The 18778-nt window shown below is 40.6% G+C and overlaps 1 protein-coding gene across 3 annotated transcripts in view; it reads left to right on the top strand.

Annotated features, from left to right (window-relative positions):
• Positions 1–1487: 1487 nt before the first annotated feature.
• GALNT11 (polypeptide N-acetylgalactosaminyltransferase 11) overlaps positions 1488–18778 on the top strand; it is a 56640-nt gene continuing 39349 nt past the window's right edge. The window contains exons 1-2 of one of the 3 annotated variants that reach the window (XM_040593324.1): positions 1488–1601; positions 18317–18649. In XM_040593324.1, the coding sequence (XP_040449258.1) occupies positions 18355–18649 (295 nt within the window). In that variant the 5' untranslated portion in view covers positions 1488–1601; positions 18317–18354. Of the gene's footprint in view, positions 1602–14411; positions 14743–18316; positions 18650–18778 lie in introns of those variants that run through there. The other 2 variants (XM_040593325.1, XM_040593323.1) reach the window with 2 other exon arrangements.

The raw sequence follows: 18778 nt of genomic DNA, 5'->3' as shown, positions 1-18778 counted from the left end.
CCAAATTAGAAGGACTTCAAGGATAATGGTTCTGCAGAAAGCAGACAGAATATGTGCTGAGGTTGCTTTTACCTAAAAGATTATAACACATACCTCCAGTCCTCAGGCTAAATTATTATGACAGAGAGATCAAAGCTGCGTGTTAGCCATTATGCTAAATGGTAGCTGAAACAGGAATTATGAAAAGCTGGCTGATGGGGATGCTGACTATGTGGCTATCTCATTTAACTGCACGTTACTTTCATCTTGATCCCTGCTACCTCCTTGTCATCTGTCTACTAACCCCTCCACAGACTGTCACTCCTTTTTCCCTCACTGCAGCTTCTGATTATATATTTATTATCTTTTTGTCCTCTGTACTTTAATGCTGTAGCTACACCTTTTTGACAAGTTCTGTATTCTGCTCTGTTTGTGTTATTATAAAGCACCTTGTCATAACCTCTGGACACCGGGGGCAACATCCACCAAAGAACAGGCTCAGGTGCGTCACCTCTGTTTAATTTCTGCTTTACTAAAATAAAATCTGCCATCTTCGAAGTGCCACTCAGCAGCTTAAGTTCTGTATCTGGGTATTCACAAAAAAGCTCCTAGTCCTGAAATCTGCCATCTTCGAAGTGTCACTCAGCATCCTTAGTTCTGTATCTAGGTATTCACAAAAAAGTTCCTAGTCCTGTCTATGCTGACCAAATCTGACACTTCTCTGTTGTTGTTCTTAAACCTCACCAGGGTTTACAAACCCAACATGCCTTCCAGTTTCAGCTCTCCGTCCCAAAAGGACACCTGCCAAGTCAGGTCCCACACAAAGCTGTATCAGTGGTGAAGTTACCTCACCACCCTTTTGTCTAGTAAGTCAGCTGCTAGATCACTTACTCTGGGTAGAAAAGATGTGAGGATTCAACATGCCTCTCTAGGGGACGTAAACTCATCACTACAGATGCACATTAACTGCCAAGCTCAGGTTATTTTAGGGTAGTTGTGGTTGTTTTCCCTCAACTATCTCCCCCTTCCTGCTGAAGAAACCAGTCCTCCAAATTCCAGACAGCTGCTCAAACTACGGTGAGGAAAAGAGTGCTGGTTGGCCCAGATATCCTCTATCCACCTGATCCACACCTCATTTCTCCCCTTCAAAGCCCCCAAACAAGTACTTCCAGAGGCCATTTAAAATCATAAAGGCCAGAGCAGATACCTCCCTGAAGGCCTGGAAAGGCCTTTAGTCTTCACCTGCGAGCTGCAAGGGAACTTGCAAGCCTGGTGGGATAGGCAGATGCGCAGAAGCTCTGAGGGGGGAGGGGGACTGAAGGCCGCACGCCCACAGCCCTCCAGCCCTGAATTCCCCCCGTAGCTCCATTGCCGCGTACTGCTCAACAGAAAGCGGGCAGGCAGATGCCCCACCGCTCTCCCCCCTCACAGCTCGCCATCTTCTCAGGCTCCCTCGGCCCCGCCTGTCATGGCGGCCGCGCCCCGGCCCCCTCACGTGACGGCGTCGGCCGGGGAGGGAGCAGTCACGTGGCGCCAGCGCCGCGCGCGAGCGGTGCGCGCTGCCGCCGCCGCCGCCGCTGAGGGCACGGGGCGGGCGGAGGGGGGATGCCGCCGCCACCGCGGTGAGTGCGGGGGTGGTGGCGCCGGGTCGGTGAGCGATAGGGTCGGTGAGCGATAGGGTCGGTGGCGGCGGTGTGAGGGGAGACATCCCCGGCGGGGGAACCGGTGGTGGCGTGAGGAGTAGCTCCGGGGTCGGGGGAGTGAGGGAGGGGGCCGGCGGCGGCATGAGGGGCAGCCGCGGGGCGGTGAGGGACGGGGCCGCCGGCGGCGTGAGGGGCAGCCCCGGGGGCGGCGTGAGGGACGGGGCCGTGAGGGACGGGGCCGGCGTCGTCGTGAGGGGCAGCCGCGGGGCGGTGAGGGACGGGGCCGGCGGCGGCGTGAGGGGCAGCCCCGGGGGCGGCGTGAGGGACGGGGCCGGCGGTGGCCGTTTTCCCGCCCACCCTGAGGGACCCGCGGGAGCCTGTCCTGGGAGCAGCGATTCCCGTTTCCTGCCGCCCCTCCACGGGACGGCCAGCGGTCAGGCTCGGGGGTTCTCCCCTTCTGGCTAATATGAACCGTGTTACAGCGGGCAGGTTACGCATGGTGGGGTGGCTGGGTGAGCCAGCCGCGTGGTGAGGGCTGTTAGTTTTCATCTGACCAGCAGATGAGACCGTGGGGCTGGTGTGGGTTGTGCTACGTAGGATGGAAGACAACGTAGTTAATATTTTTTTTTAGTTTTTAAATGCATGTGAAGGAGCAGCAGCAACAGCCCGCCTGCAGGTACACTGAAACTATGCAACTGTCAGCCCCAAATGTGAGGATTTTACATGTTAGTTTTGCTGGCGCTGCTGCTTTCATTGATTCATTTGCAGGGTGATGGCAGTAGTTGCTTTTTGGAGGACTGCTTGACTCTGTGACGTATTAAAGCTTTCTTATCTTGATGACTGCAAAATTTATTTTTAAAGCGTTTCTCCTTTTTTTGTTCCTGTGGCTTTTTGTATATAATTTGCAACATTTGAGGCTCCCTTTTCCTCTTAGCAAATATGTCTTGTTCAACGTTCTCCAGCCCTTCTAGTCAGTTCTCATTGCCATGTGGTATTTTTCTTTTTTTGTGTGTTAAAGCTTGTAAGAAATACTACAACAGAAAATACTCTTAGCAAATTAACTGTCTCCAAGTTACTTGCAAGGTGAAAAGGTTCTCTAGTCCCTTGTTTGCATGAAAGCAGAGCTGAGCAAACAACCAAAAGCTCTGTGCTGCTGGTAGCAGGGGGCCTAGCAGGTCAAATTCTTCTCTGCTGTGGTGTGGCACTGGAAGCAAACACTGCGTTCAGAAGCTTCCTTTCCAGATAGCTCCTTCACCTTCATTTGCTTCTTCACAGGTGTCAGCCTTAAAACTGCTGTTGAGACTAATTAATACACTAATGCTGCCTAGTATAGCATCTTTCCCAAACTGCATCCTGACTTGTTTTCAATATTAGTTGCAGGGCAATGGCAGTAGACCTTACAGAACTTTATTGTATAACTAGATAAAAAGTGCAGCCCCTACTCTTCCAAAGAAAAAGGGTATCTCATGACCTGGCTTTGTTGCTGCTTATAAACAATCTGTGCTTTATCTGTTTGGTCCAGTGTATTTTGAGTATTGCTTTCTGTTTGAAGGAATGTTGAAATCTCTTAATGCCGGTACAGTAATTATGCAGGTGAGCAGCAGCATCAGCACTCTCCCAATATGTTTTTTCCCCCCTTTTTCTCTGGAAAATGTATTTCAACATGAGATTAAATCTCTTCTTTCTTAGAAAGAAAGTCTGTAAGTGACATTAAATATTCGCAAACTCTTTCTGATCTAGCATCTACTTTTTTATTTTAATTCCTTTTATATAGATCTCATCTTAATAGGAAAATGATCCCAGACATCTCTGGTTAGCTTAAGCTGATTCAAGTGCAGTCTATGCCCAGGAAAGGGTGATACCAACCTCTCCCTGACAGTATGTTTCTGCCCTGCTACCCTGTAGGCAACCTCTGCATATGTGAAATAGTCCAGCTGGGATTCCTAGACCTCATTTTAGAACAGCATAAACGTCCAGGTGGTTCCAGATAAGAGGCTTTTGATTAACAAGCAATTGGCCTCCCCCATTATAACTGTCTCTGAAGAACTGCATGCCTTCTGCATAAGCTTTTCCTCATCTCTGAGTAAGATAAGCTCCTGCAGAGTTTTAGGGGCTTTTCTGCAGCAGCGAAGGCAAGAAATAACACTGCAGCTCTAATGAGACTTCCATCTCTCAACCTCAGAAGAGGAAGCCAGCAGGCTAAGTGACATGTATTCTGGTTTAAGAAATTCTGACTGCAGATTTCAGGGCCGGTTGCCTGTCTTCTGCTACCTGATCATTTTGCCTCAGAGGATGCAAGTCAATACTCCATTATGCATAGGAGTAAAACTGGAAAGAGTTCCTGATAAGCTGCAGTGGAGTAGCTGTTTATAAGAATGGGTGAATCTCTTCATCATTTTCATAGTGATGTAAAATAACAGTAGGTGTGATTCAAACGTTTTAGGAGGAAGAAAGCCCTGAAACAGCATGGCAAGAGAAATAAAGATGAATTATTAGTATTTTGAAATGTTGTCTATGCAAAACATGCTTTCTCATAGTAAATGCTAGAAAAGCCAAATTTTTAGTGGTAGTTACAGGGCATGTGTGTGGAACAGGGCAAACTATGGGTCAGATGGATGAGATTAGAAGTATCTGAGCAGAGAGTAAAAATGGGGATTTTGGATATTCTAACAAGAAAGAATAGGGAACTGTGGGTGTGAAAAGAACAGAGGGAGGATCATTTTTATGTTAGTTACGTTACCTTGGAAGGTGCTGTAAAAAGGTTGTGGTCTGAGCAGCTGGCAGGCTGAGTTTGGCAGTGTGGCAGCTGTGTGTTGATTGCTGAAGCAGAGAAGTAAGGAGAGACTTCCAGCTGAAGGGAAAAGGTAAAAGTTTGAAAAAAATACCATCATTCCTTTCTGTGACAGTTAAGTTCATCAACTTCTTAAACACTTCCATCTGTCTGGCTAGGTAATACTACAGTTACAGGTATCTCTAAAATAATTTTCTTTAGTGCCATTCATTTTGGAGAAGTGCTGCATTATGTTGCTTGCTGTTGAAGAGCAAAAGTAGGTTTGTATATTTCAAGTGCAGAAATTAATTTGTTTATTTTTTCTTAAAAAATGTTACAGAGGTTAAGTCTATTTCAATCCTTGTTAGAGTGTGGGGGGTAGATAAATTGTCTTGATTCTTATCTAATTTTTCTTTTCAAAACATATGGTAGGTTATGGAGATGAATGCATCTGTTGTTGCAGCTACTGTGTTAATGTAGAAAATACTGTGAGTACAAAGGCCTCGGCTGTTTAAACCAGTGTTTAGCAGCATGAGTAAATGCATTTGTTAGGCTCATTTTGTGTAAGAGTTAATAGTATATGGCACATCCTTCAGCTGTGCTCTAGCATGTTTCTTGTGTGAGTCAGTGTTGTGTAATAATTAGTATAAGTACTTTATTTGAAAACTGTGACAAAAAGGGGGGGAATTAGGAAGCTGATCATAATGTTTCAATCATATGTTGACTTCAAGTATTTTAAGTTTCAGATATTTTGTTGTATGAACTTCTGAATGCTTTCCCTGAGAACTGGAAATATGTGAAGTCTGTAGGTTAAACAACTGACGGTGTTATTGAAACGTAGAGTATGGATTGAAGTGCCTGTAAGAGTGATGTGCTGTATCTCAGCCCTTTCTTGTGCAGTCTAGGGTTTTGGCAGCCAGATAGTTTGTATGTTTGAAACTGGAGTACAGTGGTTAGGGGTGACTCAGCTTTTCCGCTGTTTACACTAGTTAGAAACCCCTAATGCAAGGAACCTCAGCACTTCGTACTGCGTGCTTTATGCTGTGTAGAATGAGCAAGAAATAGGTGTGCAGGCTAGGGACAAGTCCAGACCCCACTACCCCGTGCTGCTTACAGGTAGGTACCTGGATGTCTTTGCTGGCTTTAAGTTCAGTTTGGAGCAGGTGAGCCACTGTGGTTTTCTCTCTCACAGCAGCAGTGGCATTGCAAGTTCAGTATTTCTGAGACTGCAGGTTTGCTGTGACTGACAAGTTGTACATTTATCAGCTGTGCTACAGTGAGTGTTTGCGTACTCTGACCCCTCTAGCCATGGAGCAAGCTACCTTGACAAAAATAATTTTTCTTGCTGTGCAAGACAAAAAGAATCTGTGCATGAAGAAATGTTACAGCGTGGCTGATGGGAGGCAACTGCTTACCCACAATAACTGTTTGAATTCATAAGACTTCAACTGTGAGACACTGCACCATTTAAGAAGTCAAATTTTAAATTGACAGGTTAAGCTAATAAACTTGCAGAGGCATGCTAAAGAGAAGGTACCTCAGTAAATGATTACTATGTGCCAGAGTGATTTAAGCAAATACGTAGTGAATGGTAGGAGCACGGTCAAAGGGTGGTCTCTTTACGTAAAACCATCCAAGCATTGCTTGGCTAAATGACATAATCCTTGTCTGCACAAGAACATCTAAATTAGATGCTTTAAATCTTGGAGATGGCCTTAATTAAGGCAGAGACCCTTTTCCAGGAAGCACAAAACTCTCCTGTTTTGATACACAACCCCTTCTGAATCAATCTTTGTAGCTATTTGACTGTTTCGCTAATTTCTGAAATGTAACATCAAGAACCAGTGATGTCACTGTCTCTGATACCTTTCATATTTGTTAGTAAATTTGCTTTCTACAAGTGCTTTCTTTAGTTTTCTATTTCCTGGAATACCGTAATTCTGCCTGTTAGCAAGAATCTCTTATCCCTTGCGTCAGCAGATGCTGAGGCTCATTGCGTGTGAAACGAGAGAAGGCTAAGTTTTGGGTTGCACACTAACCTTCTGTGCTAGCAGTGTGTTGAAAAGCATGGCTCCTAGTGAAGTGGGAAAATGTATTTTTGATTTGCTCTTCATTTTGTAACACCATCTGTGATTTCAACATCAAAATCCTGAGTATGCTTTCCCATTAGAAACATTGGCAATAGATAAGTAGAAGAAAAGTGACCAACAGTGGATGGAAAAGGAGTGGTCCACAAATCTTTCCTCAAAGGGATTTCTTTGGAAAAGGAGAGATTGAGCCTGTAAGGTCATGTAGAAGGGAATAAAAGACAAAGAAAATGAATTTTTGGCATAACTTGCAGAAGTCTCCTTACAGACAGTGTAAAATCTCTTTATGCTAGTGACTGATCATTCCAATACAACAGTTAATGTCTACAAGTTTTTTTTTTCAGAGGCATGCTAATAGAAGGTCAATTTACTTAGGTATTTGGAAAACTCCCTACCCTATTGTCTAATACAATATTTAGCATGATAAATTTATATTAAATTGATAGCTTAGTTTAGATGTGTGAGTGAAAGTGTTTTCATTGACTCCATCTGTAGCTATGGTTGCACCAGCAATGGTACCTCTTTGTTAGTATTACTGTGTTGTATTAAGAAAGGGAAAAAAGAGAACGTTTACCTAGACAAGAGTTTGTGAGTATAGTTTAGAAATAGATTTGCTGGGGAAACAGGAGGTGTGTGTTACTGCTGTTCTAACCCAAAGTTCGACTTCTGTTTGTGTCATCTCTGGTTATTGTTGCCTCAGAACCTTTGATAGATTCACTTTAATGCACCAGTCAGGTTTTATAGGTGACAGCTGAGACACCAAGTTGTGAAGGATGTCATCAAAATCTGTAGCAGAGCAAATGATTCAGCCAGGATGTCCCACAGATCAATCTAATAACTTATACAGATGTCTTGGTTCAGTCAGTTGAAGAGAGAACACGTATTAAGTTGTATCCTTAGGATTCCTCTCTTTTTTTTAGAGGTTAGAGACATTGGTGAGAAAATGAGAGAAGTGGAGAGAAGTCTGTGCATAGAAATTACTTTAAACTTCCGTTGAGAAAATGGATCTAAACCCAAGAAGATTGCAGGGGGTTTTGGTCTTCCTAGGAGTTTCTTACTGGGAAAAATGAAAGTCTTATGCCTCTGCTGTTCCAAATGGTATGGATATTGTGGTCTCTGTGCTAAAGCTTGGAGTGAAAAACTCCCAAGTAACCTTTGTTTCTGGACATGAGAAATGCAAATGGACATTGAATTCAATTCAGTGCCTGCTTTTAGTATTTATTTCAGTTCTACTTTTTTTTTTTTTTTTTTTTTTTTTTTGCCAATGGAAATCCACCCAGTGAGGACAGGATGTATTGAGGAAATCTTTAAGTTGTGTGCCACTTCTTAATAGCATCGAGAAATGTAACCGGAGTTAAGAACGCTGAGCGGTTTAGAATGAGTTAAGTATTTTCCTGTCAGAGGCAGTTTGGGGTGTTAAACTGTAACTTGTTTTACCTTCACTCACAGTTCTAGTGCTACATTTAATCTTTTTTGGTTGTGGTGTTTTTTGGTGGTTTGTTTTTTTTTTTAAACAAATAATGTCTATGTATGCTAATATTAAACATAAAAGTGTTTGATACTGGGCAAACCAAACTAAGTTGTAAGGACAGACTGCAGTGCTACAGCAAGTAGCTGACAGGTTAGTGCTGTCTTAACTGTGGCAATTTCTGACATCTGACTGTAAGTGAATGTGACATGTCTGGGATCCAAACATCACACTTATGATTATTATTATTTTTTTAATATAAGTTTCTGCATATTGAAAAGGAAAACCCTACAGAAAAACAGAAATGAAGTAAACGTATGATTTGTGGGGGGTAAGTTTGGATGTCTGTGAATGCTGTAATCTGATGTTGTAGGGTAAGATGCAGTGCAACTGTTCTAATTAAGATAGTTTTCAAATTTGTAATACTAGTAATAGCTTAATTGTAGCAGTTTTGCATTTTACACATGTTTGGGTATAGCCTTTTGAAGCTTCTAGTCAGAGTTCGAAAATGTCTTTTGTGTATTTTTTTTTTGTATACGGCTGTTGATTTCAGTACTGAGTTCTGCACAAGTGGATGGTAGATTTCTGCTTGGAGCTAACTGCAGAACTGGGATTGGCAGAAAAAGCTGGTGCAAAATGCAGTGTCTGTGGTCAGTAGTCACAGATTTAAAATTGAGACTGGTCAACCCCAGTTTTCACTGTCCCACTCAAAAGTATTTCACTGAGGGCTTTTTTGTTGCCAAATTTGTTGCCAGCATTTTTGGCAGGAGGGAGGACTGTACAAATGAAGTCTGATTTTTTTATTTTTATTTTTTATTTAAAATTTTTTTAAATTTTTTTAAGCTTTGGAAAATGTGTTTTCACTTTGCTTTTAAAAGACTGGAAAAAAGCCCAAAGCACTTTTGATGAAAATTTCTTAAGATGAACAGAAAGCATACCTAGAAAATTTTAGTCAAGTTGTGGAAATTTCATAAAATTACTAGTGATTGGAAGATGAGAACTAAAGGCATTTTTAGAACTGAAATTTGTATACAACTTGATTATTTTCTCTGGCATTACTGTGATCTAATCCATTGGTATTGTGATGAAGAATGCCTTAGAAATGCGCTGATTGATTATGCCTCTTTAGTGAGTGGCCGTAAAATGACCAGTCTTGTTTATGTTGCCAAATAATGTTGGATAGTGTATATCATGTATATGTGAAATCCATATGGATCGTGCATCAACTGAAAAAAAGAAAAAGGAGAGAGTTGGAAAAAATTTCCAAACCTCAATCAACCAAAAATAATTTGGTGCTCTTGGACTTGCAAGCAGTACTCAGCAACAAAGTGTTAAGTTTCAGGCTCAGCGTTTTATTGTTCACAGAGAATGAAGACACCAACTGGATTTGACTGCTACTGCAGTAAATGTGTTTTCACTATGTAACCTTGCACTGCTTCTTTAGTGCCGACTCTTCTGGAAAAAGGTGAGCATGTTTGTTGAGCTGCTCACTTAAAGTGTGTCTTATCTAATTCCTTGGTATGCATCTGTATTTTTGCTGTTATTTTGGGGAGTTTTGCAGACATAAAATGCAAGGAACAGCTAAGTAGACTAAAAGCATTTAGGAAAAGGTATTAAGTAGCTTACTTGTGTGTGTGTAGTTGACCTTGTAAGCTCTCTTATATTTTGCATTTGTGTATGGTGCTGGAGGGTTCTTAAACTAATATTTAGATACCTGGATCTTTAATATGAGAGAGGTGCATTGAAAATAAGTTGCTGGTGTGGGTTTTTTAATCTTGCTGTTTTTCTAAGCTATATGTGGAGAAGGAAGGGCTGTATTACAAAATGCATGCACCTTTCTTTAGAGACAGTACATGAAAATTCTAGCTTCCTTAAAAGCTGGTTTTGCTAAAGAGAAGATTTCACTGTTTCAATTGGAAGAAAGTGTTTATTAGCAACAAAACCGAAGAAGGTATTTTTAGGACTCCATGAATGGCATGACATTTATATGCCAGATGGTGTAAAGTAGCATCCAGCCGAGCAGCCCTACGGTGCAATGTTTGTTATGGGGATAGGTAAGAAAATTCCATGCATATAACTGTGCTTTGGGAAGCCAGTAGCTTTTTTTGGGGGGGGGGTGGGGAATGAGGACACTGCAGCAGCATAAAACTGTCTACTGTATAGCCCTTACTCGGTATTGAGCACTAGGATTTTGGTAAGCTCATGTTTCTAATCCAAGTACTTGCTTTCTCTAATCAGACTGGACTATTGTGTTACTTTTCTTGATGCGAAGTTGTACCACTGGTTGTAACTAAAACTGGTGTTCTTTTCTGTTGTTTGTTAACATGACATGCTGACTCTTATGAAACTTTTTCTTTCAAAAACTTGTAACTGCTTTTTCCATTAAAGTGTGTCCTTAAGTGAGAGCCCTTGTGAAATCCTCTCACTCCTTGGAGAGAAGGATTATGTGCGCAGAAAGGTATCCTTTGGAAAAAAAACCTTGTATGTTTTGTTGTTGACAAAGAAATGAAAGATGTTACTGCAGAAGATACTTTTAATTTCTTTAAGGGAACATTTGAAATGGATGTTGGTAAAGCAGGAACTTCATTTTTGTTATATAAATGCTAAAGTGTTTGCATTTACTCTGGTATGGCAGCCTGCTAAGTAAAGCTTTTATATTGGAGCTGAGAAATTCCGGAAAGTTTGATAAGCAAAATTATGTTCCAAGAGGAGGCGTCTCAATATATAGTCCACAGATGTAAAAATTATAGTATGCAATATTTAGACATCTCTGGTTGAAGTCCAAAAACTGAAATACGAATGAGTATATAAGTGAGTCATTTGACAGTGGTAAAATTGTGAGGGGTAAGAACCTAAAGGTATAAAGAAGATGAATTTTTAATTTTTTCCTGGAACACTTCATGCTTTTCAGACTTAGTATACTCATAGTATAGTTTCTTAGGTCTTCAGCAATTTAGGCAACTAGTCTCTCTATGTGTCTGTCTTTATCTATAAAGTGTATTGAACGTTATTGGTATTTTAAGATTATGTATCTGTAAAGTGTTGATTAAAATTTTTTATTCATTCCAGGAGGATTTATTTTAGGTGGTGTGACATGGATTTATATAGCTGTGCTGAAATGATTAAAATGTTGGCTCTCAAAGCTTTCAAAGTTGCATTTAGAAGTGACTTACAAAGGCTAATTAAAAATAGATCTTAGTGTGTCATCTCATTAAAATGAATGGGAACAGTGATCTTATGCAAGAGGACAGCCTGTGGTCCACAGTATATTTCTGTGAGTGGGAGCTGCTGTGTCTGGAGTTATATTGGTCGTCTTTTTTAATCTCTCATTCTCCTGCCTTGCACCTTACTAAATAGTCTGGTTTTGTTTTCTTAATATCATCACTGTAGGTAGTGGCAGTCTCTTCTGCAGGCTGAAGAAGCCCAGCATCCTTAGCTTCTCCTCACAGGGCAAGTGTTCCAGCCTGTGACCATTTTGGTGGCCTTCCACTGAACTTGCCCCAGTTTAGTGATGTCTGTCTTGTACTGACAGATCCCAAAGTGGGTACAGTACTCTGCCTGTGATCTTATGAGTGCTGCGTGGGGTGGTGTAATTGCATCCCTCGGTCAACTGGCTGTGCTCCTGTCGATAAGCCCATATGCTGTCAGCTGTCATTGCTGCAAGGGCATGCTGCTGGCTCATGTTTAAGTAGATCTCCCAGGTCCTCCTTTGCGGAGCTGCTCCGTAGGCTGTGTCTGTGGCCAGGGAGTTTGTCTGTCCCAGGTGCAGGATTTAGCACTTGTCCTTGCTAAATGTCATGAGGTAGGTTCCTCTAGGCCAAACATGTCTTTACATGAGTAGTTACCTGCCTATATTGTGTCAAAACCAGCTGCTTAATTCATGAAGTACAGTGACCTGTCCCCTTTGTATGGTCAAAAATTAATGGTTGTTTTTAATTAAAAACCAACTGACAAGTAGATTCAATTTAGTGCTAAAACAATCCAGTAGGACAGTGTTTTTATAAGGAGTTAAATTGGACTGGCACTTTGATTCTGGAGCACATGAAACACTAAGCTTATATTTGGAAATACCTCCAGCTTTTGTTCTGAATGTACATTCAATGGAGGTTGCTTCTAGTGATGTGTGTTGGAGTCTGAAACAAAGCTGCTGAAGGTGTCCCTTTTTGATCTTGCTAGTCTGTTACCTGTGACTATCCCTTAATACTGGTTGCAGAGTAGAGGATGCCTAGAAAAAAAAATTCTCATGAAAGTGCAGAAGCTACTGTGAATGGCATCTCTGTGGTGACTGTATTATTGGAGTACTACTTCTTCGTGATCTGGCCTGTTTATTGTCCTGTTAATGCTGTTGAATCACTAGCAAACAAGAAAATAAGAAAGCCTGTTAGTGCTGTTGCTTGTTTTGGAAGGGGAGAAATGGTAGCCTTGGACAACATCTTCAAGGCCAAGAAATATATAAAAAGTTAAGGCTGCTAAAAGATAATTAGATTGGTAAGTAGTGTTACTTAATCTTCATAGGTTTTTCCCCCCAAATAAATAATCAAGTAAAAATTAAAAGCATCTGTAGAAAGTCACAGAGCAAATTATCCTAATACTCTGTAGAAAGATAAAATTAGCTTAACTGTTTTTTTCCACTAGAATGCTCTTTAAAAAATGCAGATTATACATATCTGTTCCTTGCCTTATTATAGATCCAAAATATACAGGCAGTCTTGCAGGAAATCTGGGTATATGAGTTGTGTATCTGTCTTGATTTTCGGACTTTTTTTTTTTCAAGAAGAGTTATTCTTGGAAAAACTACAAGCAGTCTTTAAGGTTTTCTCAAATAATTCTTACTCCTATTTCAAAAAACTTGAGGTTAATCTGGTCCTTTGTTTGACCTCTGACAAACATGAGTTTTGGCACAGTCATGAAATATCTAGTCAATACGGTGTGTATTATAAACTGTTGAGGTTAATCCAAGCAGATGTCAGTGTTTAAGCAGTGGCAGGTCCTAGACCCTGTAGCTACTTTTGCTCTTTAAGCCAAAATGTTGTGAAATGTGGTTGGCTTTTTTTTATTCTCCATTAAAAATGTTGAAGGCTAACACATTAAGCCAGTGTTAAAAGTTGCACAGGTTACTAATGACAAAACTATCCCAGGCTGTCTGGGATAACAGAGTTATATCACTGTTGGGTTAGTTACTAAATGAATGTAAATATTACTGGGTGTGATGTATGAAATGAATGCCATGCTGATGTTGTAAGGATGCTACAAGAAGCTGGTGTGACATGGAAAGCAGCATTGCACAATAACTACTGAACCTCAAGTCTGGCAGGTAGCTCCTAGAGGTTTTTTTAGCTTTACAATTGATTGACTTTCAGAGACTTGTACTAATAGCTAACTTTTACAGTTCTCTTAAAAAAAATAAAATAAAAAAATCAATGATTTACTGCTTGTGCAAGGAACTGAGACTTCTGTACTGGAATTCATGGAAATTAGAGAGGAATATTTTACTCTTGGCATTTCTGGCGTGTAGGTCTGCAAACAGTTCCAAGGCTTTGCCAAAGTCTGAAAGCTATCAGGTAATAAATATATGACAGTCAAAACAGGGCAATAAGAGAGAGACTGAAAAGCTGAGTATTTGGCTATAAATTTTCAGAATACTGTGCCTTTCAGTCTTGATCTCTTCTGAGCTAATGTTGATGAGAGCAACTTTTAAGATTTTTTTTTTTTCCTTTCGTAGTCACCCTAGTTGCCTCCAAAATGGATTTAATTTCCTGATGTAGGAGATGCTGCCACCTTGAATGATTTGTTTGTTGTGTTGAATTATCTTTGGATTCCTAAGTATACCAATGTGGACAGCCATAAACTCCATGTATCACTAGGATCTTGTGTATGTGAATGAATGCTTCTAAAACGCTCAAAGGTGTTATCATTTGTTATTTGCTGTGAAAGCTCCTAATATTGCTAAGGGAGAGTATTTGGGATAGATAATTGTTTGAGGTATTTTTGAAATTTACTTTTGGCAGCTCTGTTCTTAACTGCTAGTAAAATTTGTGAGGAACTGTATTGTGAAACAATTTTTCTCTATATGTTTAAATCATAGATTTTTTTTTTTTAATGGCAATTACTGGTTTTGTTTGCATTTAATACATAAATAGAAATGGATTTTAACTACACTGTCCACACAGCAATTTATTAGTGACTAGACTCAGTGTTACAGTGTTTATTGCATAGGTGAAAATTATTCTTATGAGCCCATTGACATTATTGTCTGGACAATGCAATTCTGCTTTTTTGATTTAAGTTGTTTCTATCTAACTGTTCAAACCTGCTAGCTCTGTTTGCATTAGCAGAGCTTTAGGGATGTTGAGTTAAAAATACATATAATCTGCTTTTCTCATGCAGCATGTAGCAGGACTGAGAAAGATACTAATACATTGGATTTGAAAGGCATATCTTTTGCCTCTCTTGCATTCAGGAGCAGTTTGCCTCCTTTAGAAAAAATACCCAACACCAAAAGGTGAAGAAAAAAGGCAGGGAAAAAAAGAAGTATGGTTTGGCTTTGCTTAAGTTTCAAAATCCTGCTTGGAGAAACCAGCTGGGAGAGGATGGATGTTTGAATGTTTAAGACGATCATCAGGTTATTGTGACCATGCATAAGCAGTCAGAGACAGGTTTTGGGTAAACTGGCAAAGTGTGTTTCCTGGAAGATTTCAGACAACTGGAGAGCAAAGGAATCTGGTCAGGGTAAGGCTTTATTCACCATGTCTATGTGGCTTGCAGAAGAAAGTCATGGATGGGGAGATGGATGAGGTAAGAATAAAGAACCAAGTGGCTGCCTCTGTGAACTGAGTGTTTCCTCCTGGGTCCTTGTGACCAGCTGAAATATTCTCTCCTCCATTCCTCTGGTGTGTATTAAAGTGGTTATCTCATTGCATGCTGAAATGAGTGAAGAGATACTTGTTTCTTGGTCTATTGAGGAGAGGCCAAGATGTGTTAATGTGACTGTTATGTATGCATAAAAGTATAGGGCTGGAAAGGTGCTCCTGGTTTCTCGGGGCAGGTCCCAAGCAGAACTGACATTGCTTAGGACCTGAAAACCTACTGTGACCTCTTTGCTAAAACACATCTGTAAGAAGTCACAGTCAACCTAAAGCTGTTGAAAACGAGTGTGTAGCTCTGATGCCGATTATGACTCCTGTGGTTGCTTAAATGGTAGAAGTGGTTCAAATCCGTAGGACAGTGGTTGTGTAAATGCGTATGCATTGGTGAATAAAGTAAACTAATAATAAGCCTTCAATGTGCTTTTCGTAGGCAGGGTTTCAATTTTTTCCATTCTGCCTTCAAAATTAACTGTCTAACAAAACATTTGTTACTTAAAGAAAATAAATAGCAAGTCTGTGTTTTCCCTGCCAAATGTATTACTAAATATCTTAGTTGAATAGCGAGCTACTGAAACGGCCTAGTTTTCTGCATTGTGGAGGTTCTGTAATTCGATTTAAATGCAGTATTTCAACCTTTGTATGCTTGTACAAAACTGAGAAACAGTGAAGGAGGGGAAAAGAAGGTGAAAGCAGTTCTGCTGTAGCAAGGAGCATGTGGAAATAGTATCACGCTCAGGTTAGCATTTGTTGCCTTTGTAGCAGTATCCAAGGGTGTGCTTTCAGCCTGGTCAGAGGGCTTTCTGGAGATAAAAGGGATGTACAGCAATCTTTTTTTCCTCTGGTGATTACTAATTTATCCCTTCCTCTTCAATCCGAGTGTGCCTGATGTTGGTTACAGCAAACTTTAGCTTTAGTGTGGCTAGAAGTGCCACAGCGACAAGGTGGAGCTCTGGGCTGTAAAAGAGATGCAAGAAACTGGGGAAATATTTAATCTATGATGAATTCTACTCTGCATGCCTGTCTTCCTACTGTTACCTGAGGTAGCAAGGATTATATTTGGTTCTCCTGCGTAAGCTGCAGGGTAGATGTATCCTTAAACAGTTCTGAAATGAAAAGGTTCCTTCTCTGTTACAGTAATTTTTATCGTGCTAGAACAGTGCTGTTCCACAATCTAAGTGCATGTGCTATGGTGTTAGGATTGTGCGACTATGTTACCATAGTGAATGGAAAAACAACATTAGCAGATTTTGAGGAGCAGTGTATTAGGCTTGGGCAAGTCTTACAGCAGATGACCTCCTGTGGCTGTGCAACTAAAAAAACAACTAAACAAAAAAAAGCCACCCCACAAAAACCCACAACTGGCAAACACCCAGATCTTCCTTTATGGATGAATATTAATTGTCTGCAGACTGTCTGGCAAGAAGAATTATTATAATGAAAGGATGTAACTGTTTATCTAATCTTGCTCCTTTGCAGCTTCATGTGCTTTCTCTGAGCCTAGATTCACTTAGGTATGTTCATTGACCACTGTTAGCACAGGGAGAAGGCTTTGGGGAGTGGTGAACTGTACTTCTCCAACTGGTAAAGCTATTCTGCTAGGTAGAATGAGGGTTTTTTTGGTTTGGTGTTTTTTGTTGTTGGTTTTTGGGGGTCTTTTTAATCATTTCTGCCCCAGAGTATTTGTTGCTTGACTAGTTCCATGGCTCTACAGTTAAGCAGCAAGATTTCTGTGTGACAGTATTAAAGAAAGAGCCTGTTTCACAGAGCACGCAATTCATCTGTATGCACAGGGTCACTATGAGACTTAAACCCTGTTTAAGACCTTTTTAAGCTCTTTGGGCTTAACTGCTGCATAGATTGCTGCCTTGCAGAAGTGAAGGAGTTTGACATGGTAAGAATAATGGATAAATTATTTTTTAGGAGGTTTGTGGGCGGGTTTTTTTTGCTTTATTTTACTTCGTGGATGTTTTATTTTTGGAAGCGAGGCAGTGACACGCTGCAGTCTGGGAAATGTGGGCTTGAATTTTGACATGTATTCTTTTTGGATGCAAGTCACTTAGGACTCAGAATTACATTGCCAAAATAAGTGGGATCTTTATAGGTTTCTTTGGGATCATGAACGCCTTCTACCTCAGTTTAGTAGTTTTCCATATTGAGAAGGGAATAATCTGTTTGTACTCATAAACGTTGTACTGGTTTGTTCTTTGCCAGGCTGACCTGAAGATTTCTGGTAGTTTCTAACTTTTTGAGAAGTCTGAAAAATGCATCAACATAAATCATAGACTCCTACCCCATGCTTTGTTTTCTTAAAACAAATGTTTTGCTAAAAAAAAGGTGACTAAATAGTTTCCTGACTTTTTGTTACTATGCAGAGAATTTGTGGTGGTTAGATAATGATGAGAGGGATCTAATTCTTTGAGTTGGTGTTTTTCTTAGTTTTGGAAACTGAGCTGTAATGTTTTTGGGTTTGGTTTGGGTTTGGGTTTTCTTTGAGCCTTTTTTTTGGTTTGAGAAACTCCAGGAAGTTTGCCTGATTCTCCTGGGCCATAAATAAAATGTTACCACCAGCTTCATATGCTTCACATTGGGGATTTGTTTACAATAGTAATTTTCAATATAACTTGGGGAAACTGTGTTAGCGGATGGGTGCCTAAAGTAAAACCCTGGGCTGGGTTGCTTCCTTCCAGTTCTTGGTGAACGTCTCCTTGTCTCCTCCAGGGAGCATTGAAGCTCTTCCGGAGTCTGCAGAGACCTGCAGGAACCCAGTAAATTACCTTGGAACTTTTTGTTCTTTCTCTATCCCATGTCTGTTTCCTTTCTTTCTGCAGGGAAGTGTATCTGTAAATGTGACTGTCTTGGTGCTGTGTTGTTAATTTGCACCCCATGATTTCTGGAATTTCTGGGATGCTTATGATGGCTCTTCTTAAATTTGGGGCAGGAAGGACAAACTATGTAGCTTTTTGAGACCATGCTCTCTCATTCCATGCTTTAGGATAGGAACCAAACTAAAAAATGGACATGTGTGGACATACTCTTGGGCAACTGGCTCAAGGTGGCCCTACTTGAACCAAGGGGGTTGGACAAAGTGACTTCCAGATGTCCCTTCCAACCATTCTGTGAAGAATCAATTCACTGTGTGTGCTATATTTAGTTAAAAAGTGGTTTAAATGAATGGTTTAAAGGAATATACCATTGTGGAAGATAGATGATTATATAACTATTGCAAGGAAAAATTAATCTTTTTTACCTTTAACTATGTCACTGGGCTCTTGGTGATTGTTCACTTTATGTTTTAAAGCAGTAGTATCTACACAGAAAATGTGCAAACTGGTCATGTTTATTTTTTGAATGTGAAAGTGGAACGGGATTTCATTCTTAACATCTGTGCTTAAAGTTCCAAAAATCATTTAATGGATGGGTAACCTATAGAATGTGTTTCCTGATGTATAGACCTGATGAGGTAACAGGCAGCACTCTCAAAATGCATGTTTTCACTCTTTCAGGTAATTGAGAATGGATCCTCAATGATGCTAAGTCTACAATGGGAAGTGTCACACTTCGCTATTTCTGCTATGGGTGCCTTTTCACATCTGTGACCTGGACACTACTTCTCTTTGTTTATTTCAACTTCAGTGAAGAGAACCAATCCTTCAAGAATGTGCCCGTCAAGGGGCTGGAACCTCAGAGGCCATTTCCAAAAAAGTTTTACCCTCGTTTTACACGGGGGCCAGTTCATATACCTGAATTGCAACAGAAAGAAAATAAGATAGGGAATCCTCTTGGAAATCATGTCCAGGACCCAGTTAAGGGGGAGGTAGAATTCTCTCCTGAAATGGGTAAGTGGTGTTCAGTGTTGGTGGCAAACTTATTAGAAGAGCAGAAGAAATGAGATCCTGAGGTTTTTTGTAAGGGATCTTAGGAAAAACTGTATAATGAAGTAGTTTTGTTTGTTAAAGTGCAGGGTG

Source organism: Falco naumanni, chromosome 4, assembly GCF_017639655.2.
Source record: "Falco naumanni isolate bFalNau1 chromosome 4, bFalNau1.pat, whole genome shotgun sequence".
In the NCBI taxonomy this organism is placed as follows: domain Eukaryota; kingdom Metazoa; phylum Chordata; class Aves; order Falconiformes; family Falconidae; genus Falco; species Falco naumanni.
Note: the sequence above shows the minus strand (reverse complement) of the source record. Positions and strands in the feature narration are given on the sequence as shown.